Source organism: Mirounga leonina, unplaced genomic scaffold (genome assembly GCF_011800145.1).
Source record: "Mirounga leonina isolate KUSES-001 unplaced genomic scaffold, KU_Mleo_1.0 Mir_154, whole genome shotgun sequence".
NCBI lineage: Eukaryota > Metazoa > Chordata > Mammalia > Carnivora > Phocidae > Mirounga > Mirounga leonina.
The window spans coordinates 51,671,355-51,688,755 of record NW_023270389.1 but is presented as its reverse complement, the minus strand read 5'-3'; the positions used below and the strand labels follow the sequence as shown (position 1 = coordinate 51,688,755).

The window sequence follows — 17,401 nt, the reverse complement described above, 5'->3', positions numbered from 1 at the left end:
ATATTGTTTGTGTGTATGAGAGAAACAGACAGATGGATAGGGAGTGGGGAGGAGGGAGCGGAGAAAGTTGGAGATAGAGAGATGGAGGGAGGAAGGGAGAATTTAAGCTCCATACCTAAAAACAAAGCAGAAATTTATGTTCATTTGTCTTTTTCCTGACTAAATTACCCAGTCAGGCTCATACCCAGCCATTTCTCTACTTACGCTCTAGCTGTGGTGATGTCTAATTCCTCATCAACACATCCTACCTCCCCAATCCCAGGATTTCTGTGTCCCTATCAAAGTCAAGGAGAGTTGCCTATGTACTTGTCCTTTGGGAAGATGCTATACCGTTACGTCTGTATCCCCAGGGCCTAGCACAGTGCATTCATCTCTGTGTTCAGTGACTGCATGTGTGGATACCAAATGGCATTTAAACCTTTTATTTGCTTTAGTGGTTTTACCCATGCAAGGCACTAAAGGTTTATCCCTTTTGTAGGATACCAAATGATAAACTATTCAACTAGGACTTAAGTGAATTAATTTCTCTAGGGCTGGCTACAGTTACCTTACATGAGCACTTTTGTATGGCCGTTTTAGTAGAGATCTGAGAGGAAGAAGGAGAGGCTTAGACCTTTGTGGTAGGAGGAGTAGATCATGTTTGTGCAAGCTAAGTGTCGCTTGAAGCTTCAATGACAGAATTGTTAAAGGGGGAAAGAATACAGTGTACATGTGTTTTGAAAAAGTGAGTATAAGCTGAAAGATGTTTGCTGACTTGAATACCTGAGGTCAAAGCCCCAAACACCTCATAGATAAAAAAGGAATAAGCAAATGTTTATAGAATCAAAATGACAACAGCTAAGTGTACTTACTTAACTTTAGGAGGTTTTATTTAACTAATTTGTGTATTTCATGGTTTATAAGTCGAAAATAGAAGTGACCAATTTGTGTAAGAATTTAAATAAACAGTTACATTTCTAAGTGGGTACATAGAACTCTACTTGACTCAAGTATTCAGACAGGAATTTAGTCTAACAAAGGTGTCAAATACCATAATCAGCCAAGGTCAGACTTTCAAAGAAGTGACATTGGAAGTAAATGTTTACAGGGGCACCTGGGTGGCTCAGTTGGTTAAGCGTCTGCCTTTGGCTCAGGTCCTGATCTCAAGGTCCTGATCTCAGGGTCCTGGGATCCTGCTGGAGCCCGTGTTGGGCTCCCTGCTCGGGGAGGGAGCCTGCTTCTCCCTCTCCCTCTCTTCCTCCCTGCCACTTGTGTGCAAACTCTCTCTCTCTCAAATAAATGAAGTTTTTATTTTAAAAAAAAAGTAAAGTTTACACAATAGTTATATCTTAGGACACTGAGTTAAGGATAAAATCTTTTTCTGTTTGCTTGATGTAATTTCTAGAATGTTAGGTATGTCTCTAAGTCCCTTCAGTTTATTGATACCACAATTTAGAGATTTGTTCTTTGGATTTCAGATTTCATTCTCTGTTCAGATAAAAATGCTTCTGGAAGGGGTATGTTAGATTTTGTCATTTAACTCTTAATGATAAAAGCTCATAAAATTCTTTCCTAAAAACTTTTTATGTAAAAAGAATATAACATCAAGAAGACTGTGGTAAGACAGTATCTCACTATCAAAATGAAAAATGCATTTATCCTTTGACCCAGAAATCCCTCTTTGGGGAATATTATTGAGGGAAAAAGAAACAAGATGCATTGTAATGTACATAGAATGTTATCTTTTATGTAGGAAAGGGAAAAATAAAATAAGTGTGATTCTTTTATTTGCATAAAGAAACACTAGCAGGATAGATGAGAAATTATGGAGCGTAGCTACGAGGTTATGCCAAAGAGGTGGGGGCCAGGTACAGGAATTATTATACAGAGACAGAGAGGAGTAAGACTTTTATCTTTGCATACTTTTGCATTGTATTGATTTTTGAATCATGTGACTGTATTACCTGTTTTTAAGATGGCTTAATGAGTGAATAACAGGATGATTAAAATTCACAAAAGAGGGGCACCTGGGTGGTTCAGTCGTTAAGCGTCTGCCTTGGGCTCAGGTCATGATCCCAGCGTCCTGGGATCAAGCCCCTCATCGGGTTCCCTGCTCATCGGGGAGCCTGCTTCTCCCTCTCCAGCTCCCTCTGCTTATGTTCCCTCTCTTGCTGTGTCTCTCTGTCAAACAAAAAAATCACAAAAGAGCGAAGTTCATGTCAAGTGAGGAAACTGGAAGGTTTGAACACAAATTTTATCTATATTGCTGCAGAAGGCTGGCTCTGAAGAAGTTAATTCACTAGAGGCTTTTAGCCATTAATGCAGAGGACTAATAACATGAAGGAACTTTTCTGACACTCTGGCCAAATGCCACTCAGTCACGTTCTATATGTATCTGTTTTCCTGTAGATGCCAGAGGAACAAGCATTCTGTGTTTTGGTGAAAATCATGTATGACTATGGTTTACGAGATCTCTACAAAAACAACTTTGAAGATCTTCATTGCAAGTTTTATCAGTTGGAGAGACTAATACAGGTAAATAAAAATTAGGCTTTTATCACTCAGGGATTGAATTAGAGAAAAAGTAATAAAATTGGTGAACAATAATAATTCATGAAAGTTTAATGGAATTCTACGGAAAAAATGTATATATATTTGGTTTCTGACCAGTATCTATATTGGTGTTAATATTTATTTAACCATTTGATCATTTTAAAAATAGTCTTCCATTGTAAATATTTAACTTTAATATACTTTTAAGTGGGAATATAGTGAGTTAAGTCAATGAAGAGATTCCTGAGTATTATTTGTAAAGAAATGAAGATATTTACAGAATATAAATGGAAATACTTAAGAATTTTCCCTGCCTTAATTAGCACCACTACCATATTTAGGTCCACATGTAGAGAACTCTTGAAAGGACAGAAAAAGATTTGAAAAAGAATAAAAAACACTTAAATATTTTAATGTTGGGACATATTTAAAAATTATTCTTATATAATTTCTTGATCTCAAACAATGGGTTGTTACTGTTTTACAATATGTCTGTGTAAATTTATATGTATGAGGGACATATTATTTTATATATGTAAAATATTACATAATAAAGATCGTGAGCAAGGGCAAAATTATTGACTAGTGCTGATAAAAGGAATTACTGAGTAGCTCTGAAATTCCACCTGAAGTTGAAAATCTTAAATTTATAATGGGTCTATGTAGCATGCTTATATGGCTTTCTCTATCTGAGATATTGGGAACCCAAAAGAAATGTGAAGTAAATACATGAATGGATTGATTTCATACTGGAGAAAAGTAAAGTGATTAAGGTTAGTGGGACGCAGCAGTAGAGTTACTGGTAGGAGCTCATTGGCTTGACCTGTCAGGAGATCCATAGGTGTCTAAAGAGGACGTGAAGTCAATGGGAGACTAAAAGACTAGAACAGAGAAGACAGAGGATTAGCAATGAGGTTAAGGACAACTTTGCTGGGAGAAGAGAATGTTGGAGGGTAGAAAACCTTAAAGAAGAAATGAAGTAGGGGAAAGATGTTAAGTGAACTCTAAGCACAATGACATATGTGCTTTTTTTCAGGAGAAAAGGGACTGTGTAGAAGATTCTGGGCAACTAGGGACATTAAAAGCAATAGGCTCGTTTTTAGAGATTTAATTCTTCTGAGTAAATATTTGGGATTATTGATACCAATAATAATTTTTAATAATATTGATATTTATTCTGCCGGGCAGAAGTTTTTTAGGTGATGTAGTCCCACTCGTTTACCTTTGCTTTTGTTGCTTTTTCTTTTTCTTTTTTAATTTTATTATGTTATGTTAATCACCATACATTACATCATTAGTTTTTGATGCAGTGTTCCATGATTCGTTGTTTGCGTATAACACCCAGTGCTCCATTCAATATGTGCCCTCTTTAATACCTACCACCAGGCTAGCCCATCCCCCCACCCCCCTCCCCTCTAGAACCCTCAGTTTGTTTCCTGTAGTCCATAGTCTCTCATAGTTTGTCTCTGCCTCTGATTCCCCCCCCTTCATTTTTCCCTTCCTTCTCCTAATATCCTCTATGCTATTCCTTATGTTCCACAAATAAGCGAAACCATATGATAATTGACTTTCTTTGCTTAACTTATTTCACTTAGCATAATCTCCTCTAGTTCCATCCATGTTGATGCAAATGGTGGGTATTCATCCTTTCTGATGGTTGAGTAATATTCCATTGTATGTAAGGACCACATCTTCTTTATCCATTTGTCTGTTGAGGGCAACTCTGCTCTTTCCACAGTTTGGCTATTGTGGACATTGCTGCTATGAACATTGGGGTGCATGTGGCCCTTCTTTTCACTACATCTGTATCTTGGAGGTAAATAATCTGAATAGACCAATAACCAGTAACGAAATTGAAGCAGTGATCAAAAACCTACTAAAAAACAAGAGTCCAGGGCCTGATGGATTCCCAGGGGAATTCTACCAAAAATTCAAAAAAGATAGATTGTTTTAAAGTCTCATTATGTTTTGGGCTTTTCTCAGTACCCCCAAAATATACTGAAGTGATATCATAGATCCCAGATGATGTTGATATTAAGTGGTCTCCAAAGAGAAAATAAACTTCTTTCCTAGGTAGTCAGGCAACCCATTTGATCAGGTGCTGGACTCGACTCTGGAGGGATGACATTCATTAGACTATAGGTATTCTGTCAGAGTGAGCATTTCCCAAGAAACAAAAATAGTCAAGTGAGTAAGAGGTGATCTTTGTTATTTGTCCATAAGAAGTCTGCCTTTATTTTCCTCGATCATCCTGGTCCCAATGCTCATCTCCTATTATCAGTTCTGTGTAGTTACATAAAATTCAATGAACGCTGCAAAAAATCTAGAGTGCTCATAGAAAGCTTGTCATAAATTTCATTTGTGGTAGGAAATAAAGCTTCTCACTTTTCCACTTTGACTTTTTAGGAGCAGTTACCGGACCTGCACCACCATTTTTGTGTTCTGAACCTGGAAGTTCATATGTATGCCTCCCAGTGGTTCCTCACTCTTTTTACAGCCAAGTTCCCACTCTGCATGGTCTTCCACATCATCGACTTACTGCTGTGTGAGGTAGAGTGACTGCATCTCTCATACCTAAGCCAAAAGAGAAAATAGTTTCTATTTAAAGTGGTTATAATTTTCTTCATTTTATTTTTTTTATACATTAAGCCATAAATATTGACCAGAAAGTTCTATTTGAATTTTTAGTAAAGACTATTTTTATTATAATTTTATTATTTGTGAGAAATGAAAATGTTAAGGCATTTAAAATTCCTACAAAGTAAGATGAGGTAATTAAATATGTGTAATTAAAATTCATAATAAGCCTTTATCTGTGTAATAATGTATTACTCAGATAAAGGACCTTTAAAGTTATATAAATGAATTCAAAATCAGGTGTTTTTAATAGTAATGCAGTGATACTCCTAAGAGTGAATATAAATGAAAATTGTGTAGTAATCTATATTTTATTTTAAATGCCAGTATAGTTAACATACAGTGTTATATTAGTTTTAGGTGTACAATATAGTGACTCAACAACTCCATACATCACCTAGTACTCATCACAACAAGTGCACTCCTTAATCCCCATCACCTGTTTAACCCATCCCTTCACCCACCTCCCCTCTGGTAACCACTAAGTTTGTTTTCTAATTATACAGTAATTTAATCCTCAATTCATAAGATATTTCTATTGTATATGATGTTTGAGACTCCTACCAGATAATAGTGAAGTGATAGACCAACACTTCTATACCATATATTTTCACAGAATATTTAAAAAATTAGTTTGCAAATTCCTTAGGTATCTGATTTGTTTCATTTATTGTTTTTAGTTCCCTAGATGGCTGCTTTTATTCACTTTACTATTTTAAAGAAATAAGCAGAATTACACATGCATATATCATATACTGCCAATTAAAATGTCTGACAGTCTTAGCAGTGATTGCTAAATGAGAAGAATTTTTTTTTTTCTTCTACTTTGGGCTTTTTTTTTTTATTCTTATGTTAATCCCCTCCATTACATCATTAGTTTTAGATGTAGTGTTCCATGATTCGTTGTTTGTGCATAACACCCAGTGCTCCATGCAGAATGTGCCCTCCTCAATACCCACCACCAGGCTAACCCATCCTCCCACCCCCCTCCCCTCTAGAACCCTCAGTTTGTTTTTCAGAGTCCATCGTCTCTCATGGTTCGTCTACCCCTCCCCATTTCCCCCGCTTCATTCTTCCCCTCCTGCTACCTTCTTCTTCTTCTTTTTTTTTTTTCTTAACATATATTGCATTATTTGTTTCAGAGGTACAGATCTGAGATTCAACAGTCTTGCACAATTCACAGCGCTTACCAGAGCACATACCCTCCCCAGTGTCTATCACCCAGTCACCCCATCCCTCCCACCCCACCCCCCACTCCAGCAACCCTCAGTTTGTTTCCTGCGATTAAGAATTCCTCCTATCAGTGAGATCATATGATACATGTCTTTCTCTGTTTGACTTATTTCGCTCAACATAATACCCTCCAGTTCCATCCACGTCGTTGCAAATGGCAAGATCTCATTCCTTTTGATGGCTGCATAATATTCCATTGTATATATATGCCACCTCTTCTTTACCCATTCATCTGTTGATGGACATCTTGGCTCTTTCCACAGTTTGGCTATTGTGGACATTGCTGCTATAAACATCGGGGTGCACGTAACCCTTCGGATCCCTACTTTTGTATCTTTGGGGTAAATACCCAGTAGTGCAATTGCTGGATCATATGGTAGCTCTATTTTCAACTTTTTGAGGAACCTCCATACTGTTTTCCAGTGTGGCTGCACCAGCTTGCATTCCCACCAACAGTGTAGGAGGGTTCCCCTTTCTCTGCATCCCCGCCAACATCTGTCGTTTCCTGACTTGTTAACTTTAGCCATTCTGACTGGTGTGAGGTGGTATCTCATTGAGGTTTTGATTTGGATTTCCCTGATGCCGAGTGACGTTGAGCACTTTTTCATGTGTCTGTTGGCCATTTGGATGTCTTCTTTGGAAAAATATCTGTTCATGTCTTCTGCCCATTTCTTGATTGGATTCTTTGTTCTTTGGGTGTTGAGTTTGATGAGTTCTTTATAGATTTTGGATACTAGCCCTTTATCTGATATGTCATTTGCAAATATCTTCTCCCATTCTGTTGGTTGTCTTTTGGTTTTGTTGACTGTTTCCTTTGCTTTGCAAAAGCTTTTTATCTTGATGAAGTCCCAATAGTTCATTTTTGCTCTTGCTTCCCTTGCCTTTGGCGATGTTTCTAGGAAGAAGTTGCTGCGGCTGAGGTCAAAGAGGTTGCTGCCTGTGTTCTCCTTTAGGATTTTGATGGACTCCTGTCTCACACTGAGGTCTTTCAACCATTTGGAGTCTATTTTTGTGTGTGGTGTAAGGAAATGGTCCAGTTTCATTCTGCATGTGGCTATCCAATTTTCCCAACACCATTTGTTGAAGAGACTGTCCTTTTTTTCATTGGACATTCTTTCCTGCTTTATCAAAGATGAGTTGACCATAGAGTTGAGGGTCCATTTCTGGGCTCTCTATTCTGTTCCATTGATCTATGTGTCTGTTTTTGTGCCAGTACCAGGCTGTCTTGATGATGACAGCTTTGTAATAGAGCTGGAAGTCCAGAATTGTGATGCCGCCAGCTTTGCTTTTCTTTTTCAACATTCCTCTGGCTATGCGGGGTCTTTTCTGGTTCCATACAAATTTTAGGATGATTTGTTCCATTTCTTTGAAAAAAGTGGATGATATTTTGATGGGGATTGCATTGAATGTGTAGATTGCTCTAGGTAGCATGGACATCTTCACAATATTTGTTCTTCCAATCCATGAGCATGGAACGTTTTTTCATTTCTTTGTGTCTTCCTCAATTTCTTTCATGAGTACTTTATAGTTATCAGAGTACAGATCCTTTACCTCTTTGGTTAGATTTATTCCTAGGTATCTTATGGTTTTGGGTGCAATTGTAAATGGGATCGACTCCTTAATTTCTCTTTCTTCTGTCTTGTTGTTGGTGTATAGGAATGCCACTGATTTCTGTGCATTGATTTTATATCCTGCCACTTTGCTGAATTCCTGTATGAGTTCTAGCAGTTTTGGGGTGGAGTCTTTGGGGTTTTCCACATAAAGTATCATGTCATCTGCAAAGAGTGAGAGTTGCACTTCTTTTTTGCCAATTGGGATGCCTTTTATTTCTTTTTGTTGTCTGATTGCTGTGGCTACGACTTCCAATACTATGTTGGATAGCAGTGGTGATAGTGGACATCCCTGCCACGTTCCTGACCTTAGGGGGAAAGCTCTCGGTTTTTCCCCATTGAGAATGATATTCGCTGTAGGTTTTTCATAGATGGCTTTTATGATATTGAGGTATGTACCCTCTATGCCTATACTCTGAAGAGTTTTGATCAAGAAAGGATGCTGTACTTTGTCAAAAGCTTTTTCTGCATCTATTGAGAGGATCATATGATTCTTGTTCTTTCTTTTGTTAATGTATTGTATCACGTTGATTGATTTGCGGATGTTGAACCAACCTTGCAGCCCAGGGATAAATCCCACTTGGTCATGGTGAATAATCCTTTTAATGTACTGTTGGATCCTATTGGCTAGTATTTTGGTGAGAATTTTTGCATCCATGTTCATCAGGGATATTGGTCTGTAATTCTCCTTTTTGATGGGGTCTTTGTCTGGTTTTGGGATCAAGGTAATGCTGGCCTCATAAAATGAGTTTGGAAGTTTTCCTTCCATTTCTATTTTTTGGAACAGTTTCAGAAGAATAGGTATTAATTCTTCTTGAAATGTTTGGTAGAATTCCCCTGGGAAGCCATCTGGCCCTGGGCTTTTGTTTTTTGGGAGATTTTTAATGACTGCTTCAATTTCCTTAGTGGTTATAGGTCTGTTCAGGTTTTCTATTTCTTCATGGTTCAGTTTTGGTAGTTGATACATCTCTAGGAATGCATGCATTTCTTCCAGGTTATCTAATTTGCTGGCATAGAGTTGTTCATAATATGTTCTTATAATTGTTTGTATTTCTTTGGTGTTGGTTGTGATCTTTCCTCTTTCATTCATGATTTTGTTGATTTGGGTCATTTCTCTTTTCTTTTTGATAAGTCTGGCCAGGGGTTTATCAATCTTGTTAATTCTTTCAAAAACCAGCTCCTAGTTTCGTTGATCTGTTCTACTGTTCTTTTAGTTTCTATTTCATTGATTTCTGCTCTGATCTTTATTATTTCTCTTCTCCTGCTGGGTTTAGGCTTTATTTGCTGTTCTTTCTCCAGCTCCTTTAGGTGTAGGGTTAGGTTGTGTACTTGAGACCTTTCTTGTTTCTTGAGAAAGGCTTGTATTGCTATATACTTTCCTCTTAGGACTGCCTTTGCTGCATCCCAAAGATTTTGAATAGTTGTGTTTTCATTTTCATTGGTTTCAATGTATTTTTTTAATTCTTCTTTAATTTCCTGGTTGACCCATTCATTCTTCAGTAGGATGCTCTTTAGCCTCCATGTATTTGAGTTCTTTCCAACTTTCCTCTTGTGATTGAGTTCTAGTTTCAAAGCATTGTGGTCTGAAAATAGGCAGGGAATGATCCCAATCTTTTGGTACCGGTTGAGACCTGATTTGTGACCTAGGATGTGATCTATTCTGGAGAATATTCCATGGGGACTAGAGAAGAATGTGTATTCCATTGCTTTGGGATGGAATGTTCTGAATATGTCTGTGAAGTCCATTTGGTCCAGTGTGTCATTTAAAGTCTTTATTTCCTTGTTGATCTTTTGCTTAGACGATCTGTCCATTTCAGTGAGGGGGGTGTTAAAGTCCCCCACTATTATTGTATTGTTGTCGATGTGTTTCTTTGATTTTGTTTTAATTGCCTTATATAATTGGCTGCTCCCATGTTAGGGGCATAGATATTTACAATTGTTAGATCTTCTTGTTGGATAGACCCTTTAAGTAGGATATAATGTCCTTCCTCATCTCTTATTACAGTCTTTGGTTTAAAATCTAATTTGTCTGATATAAGGATTGCCACCCCAGTTTTCTTTTGGTGTCCATTAGCATGGTAAATGGTTTTCCACCCCCTCACTTTCAATTTGGGGGTTTCTTTGGTTCTAAAATGAGTCTCTTGCAGACAGCATATCGATGGGTCTTGTTTTTTTATCCAGTCTGATAGCCTGTGTCTTTTGATTGGGGCATTTAGCCCATTAACATTCAGGGTAACTATTGAAAGATAGGAATTTAGTGCCATTGTATTGCCTGTAAGGTGACTGTTACTGTATATTGTCTGTGTTCCTTTCTGGTCTATGTTGCTTTTAGGGTCTCTCTTTGCTTAAAGGACCCCTTTCAAGATTTCTTATAGGGCTGGTTTTGTGTTTGCAAATTCCTTTAGTTTTTGTTTGTCCTGGAAGCTTTTTATCTCTCCTTCAATTTTCAATGACAGCCTAGCTGGATAGAGTATTCTTGGCTGCATATTTTTCTCATTTAGTGCTCTGAATATATCCTGCCAGTCCTTTCTGGCCTGCCAGGTCCCTGTGGATAGGTCTGTTGCCAATCTAATGTTTCTACCATTGTAGGTTACATATCTCTTCTCCCGAGCTGCTTTCAGGATTTTCTCTTTGTCTATGAGACTCGTAAGTTTTACTATTAGATGTCGGGGTGTTGACCTATTTGTATTGATTTTGAGAGGGGTTCTCTGTGCTTCCTGGATTTTGATGCCTGTTTCCTTCCCCAAATTAGGGAAGTTCTCTGCTATAATTTGCTCCAGTATACCTTCTGCCCCTCTCTCTCTTTCTTCTTCTGGGATCCCAATTATTCTAATGTTGTTTCATCTTACGGTATCACTTATCTCTCGAATTCTGCCCTCGTGATCCAGTAGTTGTTTATCTCTCTTTTTCTCAGCTTCTTTATTTTCCATCATTTGGTCTTCTATATCACTGATTCTCTCTTCTGCCTCATTTATCCTAGCAGTTAGCGCCCCCATTTTTGATTGCACCTCATTAATAGCCTTTTTGATTTCTACTTGGTTAGATTTTAGTTCTTTTACTTCTCCAGAAATGGTTTCTCTAATAACTTCCATATTTTTTTCAAGCCCAGCTAGTATCTTTAAAGTGATGTTTCTGAACTCTAGATCTGACATCGTACTAATGTCCGTATTGAGTAGGTCCCTGGCAGTCGGTACTACCTCTTGTTCTTTTTGTTGAGGTGATTTTTTCCGTCTTGTCATTTTGTGCAGAGGAGAATAGATTAATGAGAGAACAAAATGCTAGCAGAGTAACAACATCCCCAGAAAATATACTCTAAACAAATCAGAAAAGACCTGAAGCAGTGGAAAAAGAAACAGAAAGAGAGAAAAAAGAAAAAGAAAAAGGTAAAATAAATACAAACAAAAACAAACGAAACAAAACAACAACAACAACAACAAAAACCAGAATGTAATCAAATATGATCAGGCTGGTATAGATCAGTGCCACACACTAGATTTGGGGTGTATTTTGGTCTGTTAGAAGAAAGTGCCTCCCAAAATTTTAAAGAAAGAAAAACTTATATATGTACAAAAATAAGGGTTGATATGATGAAGGGATGGAATATGATTGTAAAGATGGAAATTATAAAAAATTTTATAAAAGGAATTGATAAGTTGTTTGAAAAAAGAAAAGAGGATTTAAAAAAAGAAAAAAGAAAAAAGGGAGAGAATGTGATCAGGCAGGGGAGTAGAAAAAACCATATACTAGAGATTTAAGGTATATTTTAATCTGTTAGAAGAAACTATCTCAAAATTTTAAAGAGAGAACAACTTATATATATATGCCAAAAATACGGGTAAGTACTATAAAGGGATAGAATATGACTCTGAAAATGAAAAATAAAAATGTTTTTTAAAAAAAGGGATTGATAAGATGTTGGTTGAAAAAGGGAAAAAGAAAAATTCAAAAAGAAAAAAAGACAGTTAAAAAAAAATTAACTTTGAAAGACTAAAGAATCATGGTAAAAAAGCCATGAATTCTATGTGCAGTATTCCCCTAGCGCTGGAGTTCTGCCATTCTCATTGATCGGTAAACTTGATCTTGGCTGGCTGTTCTCGCTGATCTTCTGGGGAGGGGCCTGTTGCCGTGGTTTCCAAATGTCTGTGCCGGAGGTGGAATTGCCCCGCCCTTGCCCCCTCCCGGCTAAGTAATCTGCTCGGGTTTGCTCTCGGGAGCTTTTGTTCCCTGCAAGCTTTCCGTCCAGCTTTGGAGGCGGAGAGTGAAAATGGCGGCCTCCCAATCTCCGCCCCGGAGGAGCCAAGAACTTGGGGCCTGCTCCTCAGTGAGCCCCCAGAGAAAAGCCATCAGTCACTCCCGTCTCCCCGGTCTCCGGCCGCACTCCGTGCTCACCCGGCCTGTGACCGCGCGTTTCTATCTCTGGCACCCGACCCCAGGTGGAGTCTCCAAACTCAGCAGATCCCTGCGGTGCACTCCCGCGTGGCTCCTCCTAGGGGAGGAAGGTGAGTCTCCCCGGATCTGCCGCTTGTTGGGTCCCTGCTGGAGGAGCAGTGGCCCGACTGTGCCACGGATCACGGTTTATGGCCACCCCGAGCTGAGAGCCCGCGCCTGGGCTCCGCCTCTGCAGCCGGCTTCCCTGCTCCGTTACTTGGGAGCTCTGCCGCACTCAGGTACCCCCGGTCTTTCTGTGACCCTGAGGGTCCTGAGACCACACTGTCCCGGAGGGTTCCACCCCCCACTTAGCCACCAGAGTGACGTCCCTCAGCGGAGCAGACTTTTAAAAGTTCCGATTTTGTGCTCCGTGGTTCTATCACTTGCCAGAAGCGGCCGACAGAGGCCCCTCCCCCGCCGTCTATCCTCCCAAATATTGCCTTCACTTCTCCGCACGTCCTACCTTCCAGAAAGTGGTCGCTTTTCTGATGAGAGAGTTGTTGCTCTTCTTTTCTTCGATCTCCTGTTGAGTTTGTAGGTGTTCAGAATGGTTTGATCCCTATCCAGCTGAATTCCTGAGAGGAGACGAAATCCAGGTCTCCTACTCCTCCGCCATCTTGCTCCGCCCCCCCCCAGAAGAATTTTTTTTATTTGGGATATAAATGTATATAAATTATAGCTTTCTTAAATTAGAAAGGTAGAGTAATCGAAAGTATAAGCCTAACATAATCTAAACAGTATTTTATTACTACATTACTTGTTATACACAAAGTTTCCTTTCTTAAAATCTAACCCTTTCAGTCATATTTACCGAATTTAATCAAATTAATTATAAAAGTGATTTAAAAAGATAAAATGCATAAGCTGTGCAAAGCGTAACTGTTACTTCTCAGCCTACTGCAGCAGGAATTATTTTACATGCAAGTACAGCTGGGTTCTGCTCTTCAGAGGTTCTAGTTGGAAGTCGCACCATACTTGAAAGTTGCAGAGCATTTTGTAACGGTGTAAGATTTTTAAACATTTGTAACATTTTTTTAAAAGATTTATTTTATTTGAGAGAGAGAGAATGGGGGAAGGGCAGAGGGAGAGCATCTCAAGCAGACTCCCGGCTGAGCACAGAGTCTGAGGCGGGGCTCCATCTCACCACCCTGAGCTCAGGACCTGAGCCGAAACCAAGAGTTGGACACTTCACCGACTGCGCCACCCTGGCGCCCCCATCTGTGATATATTTTGATAAAGAAAGGTTGAGTGACTTGCTGAAGGTCACAGAATAAGTTCTCAATTCTGAATCTCTAACAGCCAGCAAGCCTGATTGAGAACACATTGACTTTCCTATTTGTTTTACTTACAAATTAGTTTCTAAAATGCCTATCTAAATTTAACCTAAAGGAAGAATGCAGAATTAGGAGCTAAAACCTTATTCAAAGTCAAAATGATGTAATCACAGTGTACCCAAATTTAGGCATTTGTACTAAAAATTCTCCTTTGCCTGATTATCCAGATTGGTATGGTGAACAGTTCTGACTCCTCAAATTTAGTGTAATACTCTTTGAAAGTAAAACCCAAATTTATGTCTTTGACTTCTGTGATCTTAAAGTAATACTAAAATTTATTTTTGATAAATAAGTATTCATTGGTCCTATTCACTTCATACTGAGCTTAGTATTTCACGGTATTTGTTTAAAAAAATAGGAAAGCGGGGCGCCTGGGTGGCTCAGTTGGTTAAGCGACTGCCTTCGGCTCAGGTCATGATCCTGGAGTCCTGGAATCGAGTCCCGCATCAGGCTCCCTGCTCGGCAGGGAGTCTGCTTCTCCCTCTGACCCTCCCCCTCTCATGCTCTCTCATTCTCTCTCTCAAATAAATAAATAAAATCTTTAAAAAAAAAATAGGAAAGCAAGGGTATGACATTTTAACAGTTTTATAAATAGTAGGAGCTTGCAAAAGTTAATATCATTGCTTCATATTTTTTGCTGAAAGAGGTCTTCTAATTTCATACTATATTAGTTCTATAATGTTCATTATAGAAAAGAGAATGAAATTAATATGCTTAATCACACCAGTAAAATTGGATTTCTTAGTCACTTTTGGCAGAATAGTAACACTATCTTCTAGTTCACTGGAGTGATAACTTTTCTAAAGTTGTCTCTATCTGAATGATTCCATATCTGACATTGGAGTATTGTCCAAGGGTCTTCTGGAACCTAGATTCACAATTTCTCAGGAAATTTTATTTTGAAGATTTTTGAATTTCTAATGTCAGTTGCTAAGAAAGTTAGCAACATTTATGGTAGGGGAAAAGAAAATATATAAGCATTATCACTTGCCAGCTTTGATTTATAATTACAGTGTTTGAAAGATCTTAATGCTTATTAAAATTAGTAAGAGCATCCTAGATACTACTTTCCCTTCCCTTAAATCTGTACTCTGTAGCTGTTTAAGGAAGTTGCATAGCTTTCCAAAACATGGAGTAAGTTGTAATCACAGGTCATGGTAACCAGGGAAATAAATAATAACATCCCTTAACAGTTCAAATTCAAAATAAACTTTATTGGGAACAGTATTAGGATATTCATTCTTTCCACTAACTCATCTTTGTCAGAGGATTATTTTGCAAAGGAAATTTTTAGATAAACTTTTATTTCCTGCCTGTCTGTGTTTTTTCTTTGCCCCTTTCCTTCTTGTAGTTAATAAAATATTTATGTCAGAGCTCGTCTTTCGTATGTGGTCAAATATTCTAAAAGAAGAAATGATAACATAGTCTTAAATAGAATCATCTATACATGTTTGTTTTTGTCATATTCTCTCTTTTTTAGGAAAATGATACAGATCTTCATGGTTATGAATTAATGTTTAGTTACAAATGGAATGCTAAGAAATTCTCAGATGGAAAAGTTGGTTTTTCAAAGGTGATCATTCTGACTGAAAAAAAAAAGGTATTAGTCTTCAGTAATTTTGCTCAAAGATCCTATTGCAAAGTGAGAAAGACTTTGAGCTGGAGACTTTTAGGAAGCATATCAGCCTCTCATGCTTTTCTAAGCTATATGCTTTTAAGGATTTTTTCATTCATCCTGAGGTCAAAAATATGAAGTTAATTTAGTAGCAGAAAATTTGGGAAGAACTTTAGTACACTTTGGCAATGTAGTCTGAATCAAAAACTCCTGGTTGTTAATAGTTTTATTTAAAATGCTTGTATAAAGCTGAATATATGGTCACTCAGGTTAATTCCCTTATTTAGTGAGGATGAAGACAACAGGATTTTTTTTTTTTTTTTTAGAGAGAGAGAAAGTACATGCACACGTCTGAGTTCATGTGTGGGGGGAAGGGGCAGAAGAAGAGGAAGAGAGAGAATCTTAAGCAGGCTCTGTGCAGCTCAATGCAGGGCTCAGTCTCATGACCCTGAGATCATGACCTGAACCAAAATCAAGAGTCAGATGCTTGGGGCACCTGGATAGCTCAGTTGTTAAGCGTCTGCCTTCCACTCCAGTCATGGTCTCAGGGTTCTGGGATCGAGCCCCACATCGGGCTCCCTGCTCTGTGGGAAGCCTGCTTCTCCCTCTCCCACTCCCCCTGCTTGTGTTCCCTCTCTCTCTGTGTCTCTCTGTCAAATAAATAAATAACATCTTTAAAAAAAGAAGAGTCGTATGCTTAACTGACTTGAGCCACCCAGATGCCCTGACAACAGGATTTTATTTTATTTTTATTTTTTATTTAAATTCAATTAATTAACATATAATGTATTATTGGTTTCAGAGGTAGAAGTCAGTGATTCATCAGTCTTATGTAATACCCAATGCTCCTTACATCATGTGCTCTCCTTAATGTCCATCACCCAGTACCACAGCCCCCTCCTCCTTCCCTCCAGCAGCCCTCAGTTTGTTTTCTATGCCTAAGAATCTCTTATGATTTGTCTCCCTCTTGGATTTTGTCTTGTTTTATTTTTTCCTCTCTTTCCCTATGATCCTCTGTTTTATTTCTTAAATTCCACATATGAATGAGGTAATATGATAATTGTCTTTCTCTGATTGACTTATTTTGCTTAGCATAATACCCTCTAGATCCATCCATGTAATTGAAAATGGCAAGATATCGTTTTTTTGATGGCTGAGTAATATTCCGTTGTATATATATACCACATCTTCTTTATCCATTCATCTGTCGATGGACATCTGGGCTCTTTCCATAGTTTGGCTGTTGTGGACATTACTGCTATAAACATTGGGGTACAGGTTCCCCTTCGGATCACTACATTTGTATCTTTGGGGTAAATACCCAGTAGTGCAATTACTGGGTTGTAGGGTAGCTCTATTTTCAACTTTTTGAGGAACCTCCATACTGTTTTCCAGAGTGGCTGCACCAGCTTGCCTTCCCACCAACAGTGTAGGAGGGTTCCCCTTTCTCCGCATCCCCACCAACATCGGTCGTTTCCTGACTTGTTAATTTTAGCCATTCTGACTGGTGTTAGGTGATATCTCATTGAGGTTTTGATTTGGATTTCCCTGATGCCGAGTGATGTTGAACATTTTTTCGTGTCTGTTGGCCATTTGGATGTCTTCTTTGGAGAAATGCCTGACAATAGGATTTTAAAGTAGAGTTTGGGGTGCCTGGGTGGCTCAGTCATTAAGCATCTGCCTTCGGCTCAGGTCAGGGTCCCAGGGTCCTGGGATCAAGCCCTGCATTGGGCTCCCTGCTCAGCGGGAAGTCTGCTTCTCCGTTTCCCACTCCCCCTGCTTGTGTTCCCTCTCTTGCTAGAGTTTGAAAAGATATCTTATTATAAATCTGAGATGAATGGAACTTTCCACAAATTATCATGTAGGCAATAATTGAAATTAAAATTATTTTTTTAAAAAAGAACAAAACCTTCTATTTTTTATTGTCTACCTCTATATGGAGAGAGAAGAAAAAGGCTAGAAGTATTAACAATTATAGTGTAAATATTGTGCTGTCAACCCACCAAGAATAG

At 38.4% G+C, this 17,401-nt stretch overlaps 1 protein-coding gene across 4 annotated transcripts in view; it reads left to right on the top strand.

Annotated features, from left to right (window-relative positions):
• RABGAP1L (RAB GTPase activating protein 1 like) overlaps positions 1-17,401 on the top strand; it is a 769,071-nt gene that overhangs the window by 500,659 nt on the left and 251,011 nt on the right. For all 4 annotated transcript variants that reach the window (XM_035010758.1, XM_035010757.1, XM_035010762.1 and 1 more), the window contains 2 exons: positions 2,389-2,514; positions 4,939-5,082. In XM_035010758.1, the coding sequence (XP_034866649.1) occupies positions 2,389-2,514; positions 4,939-5,082 (270 nt within the window). The remainder of the gene's footprint in view (positions 1-2,388; positions 2,515-4,938; positions 5,083-17,401) is intronic.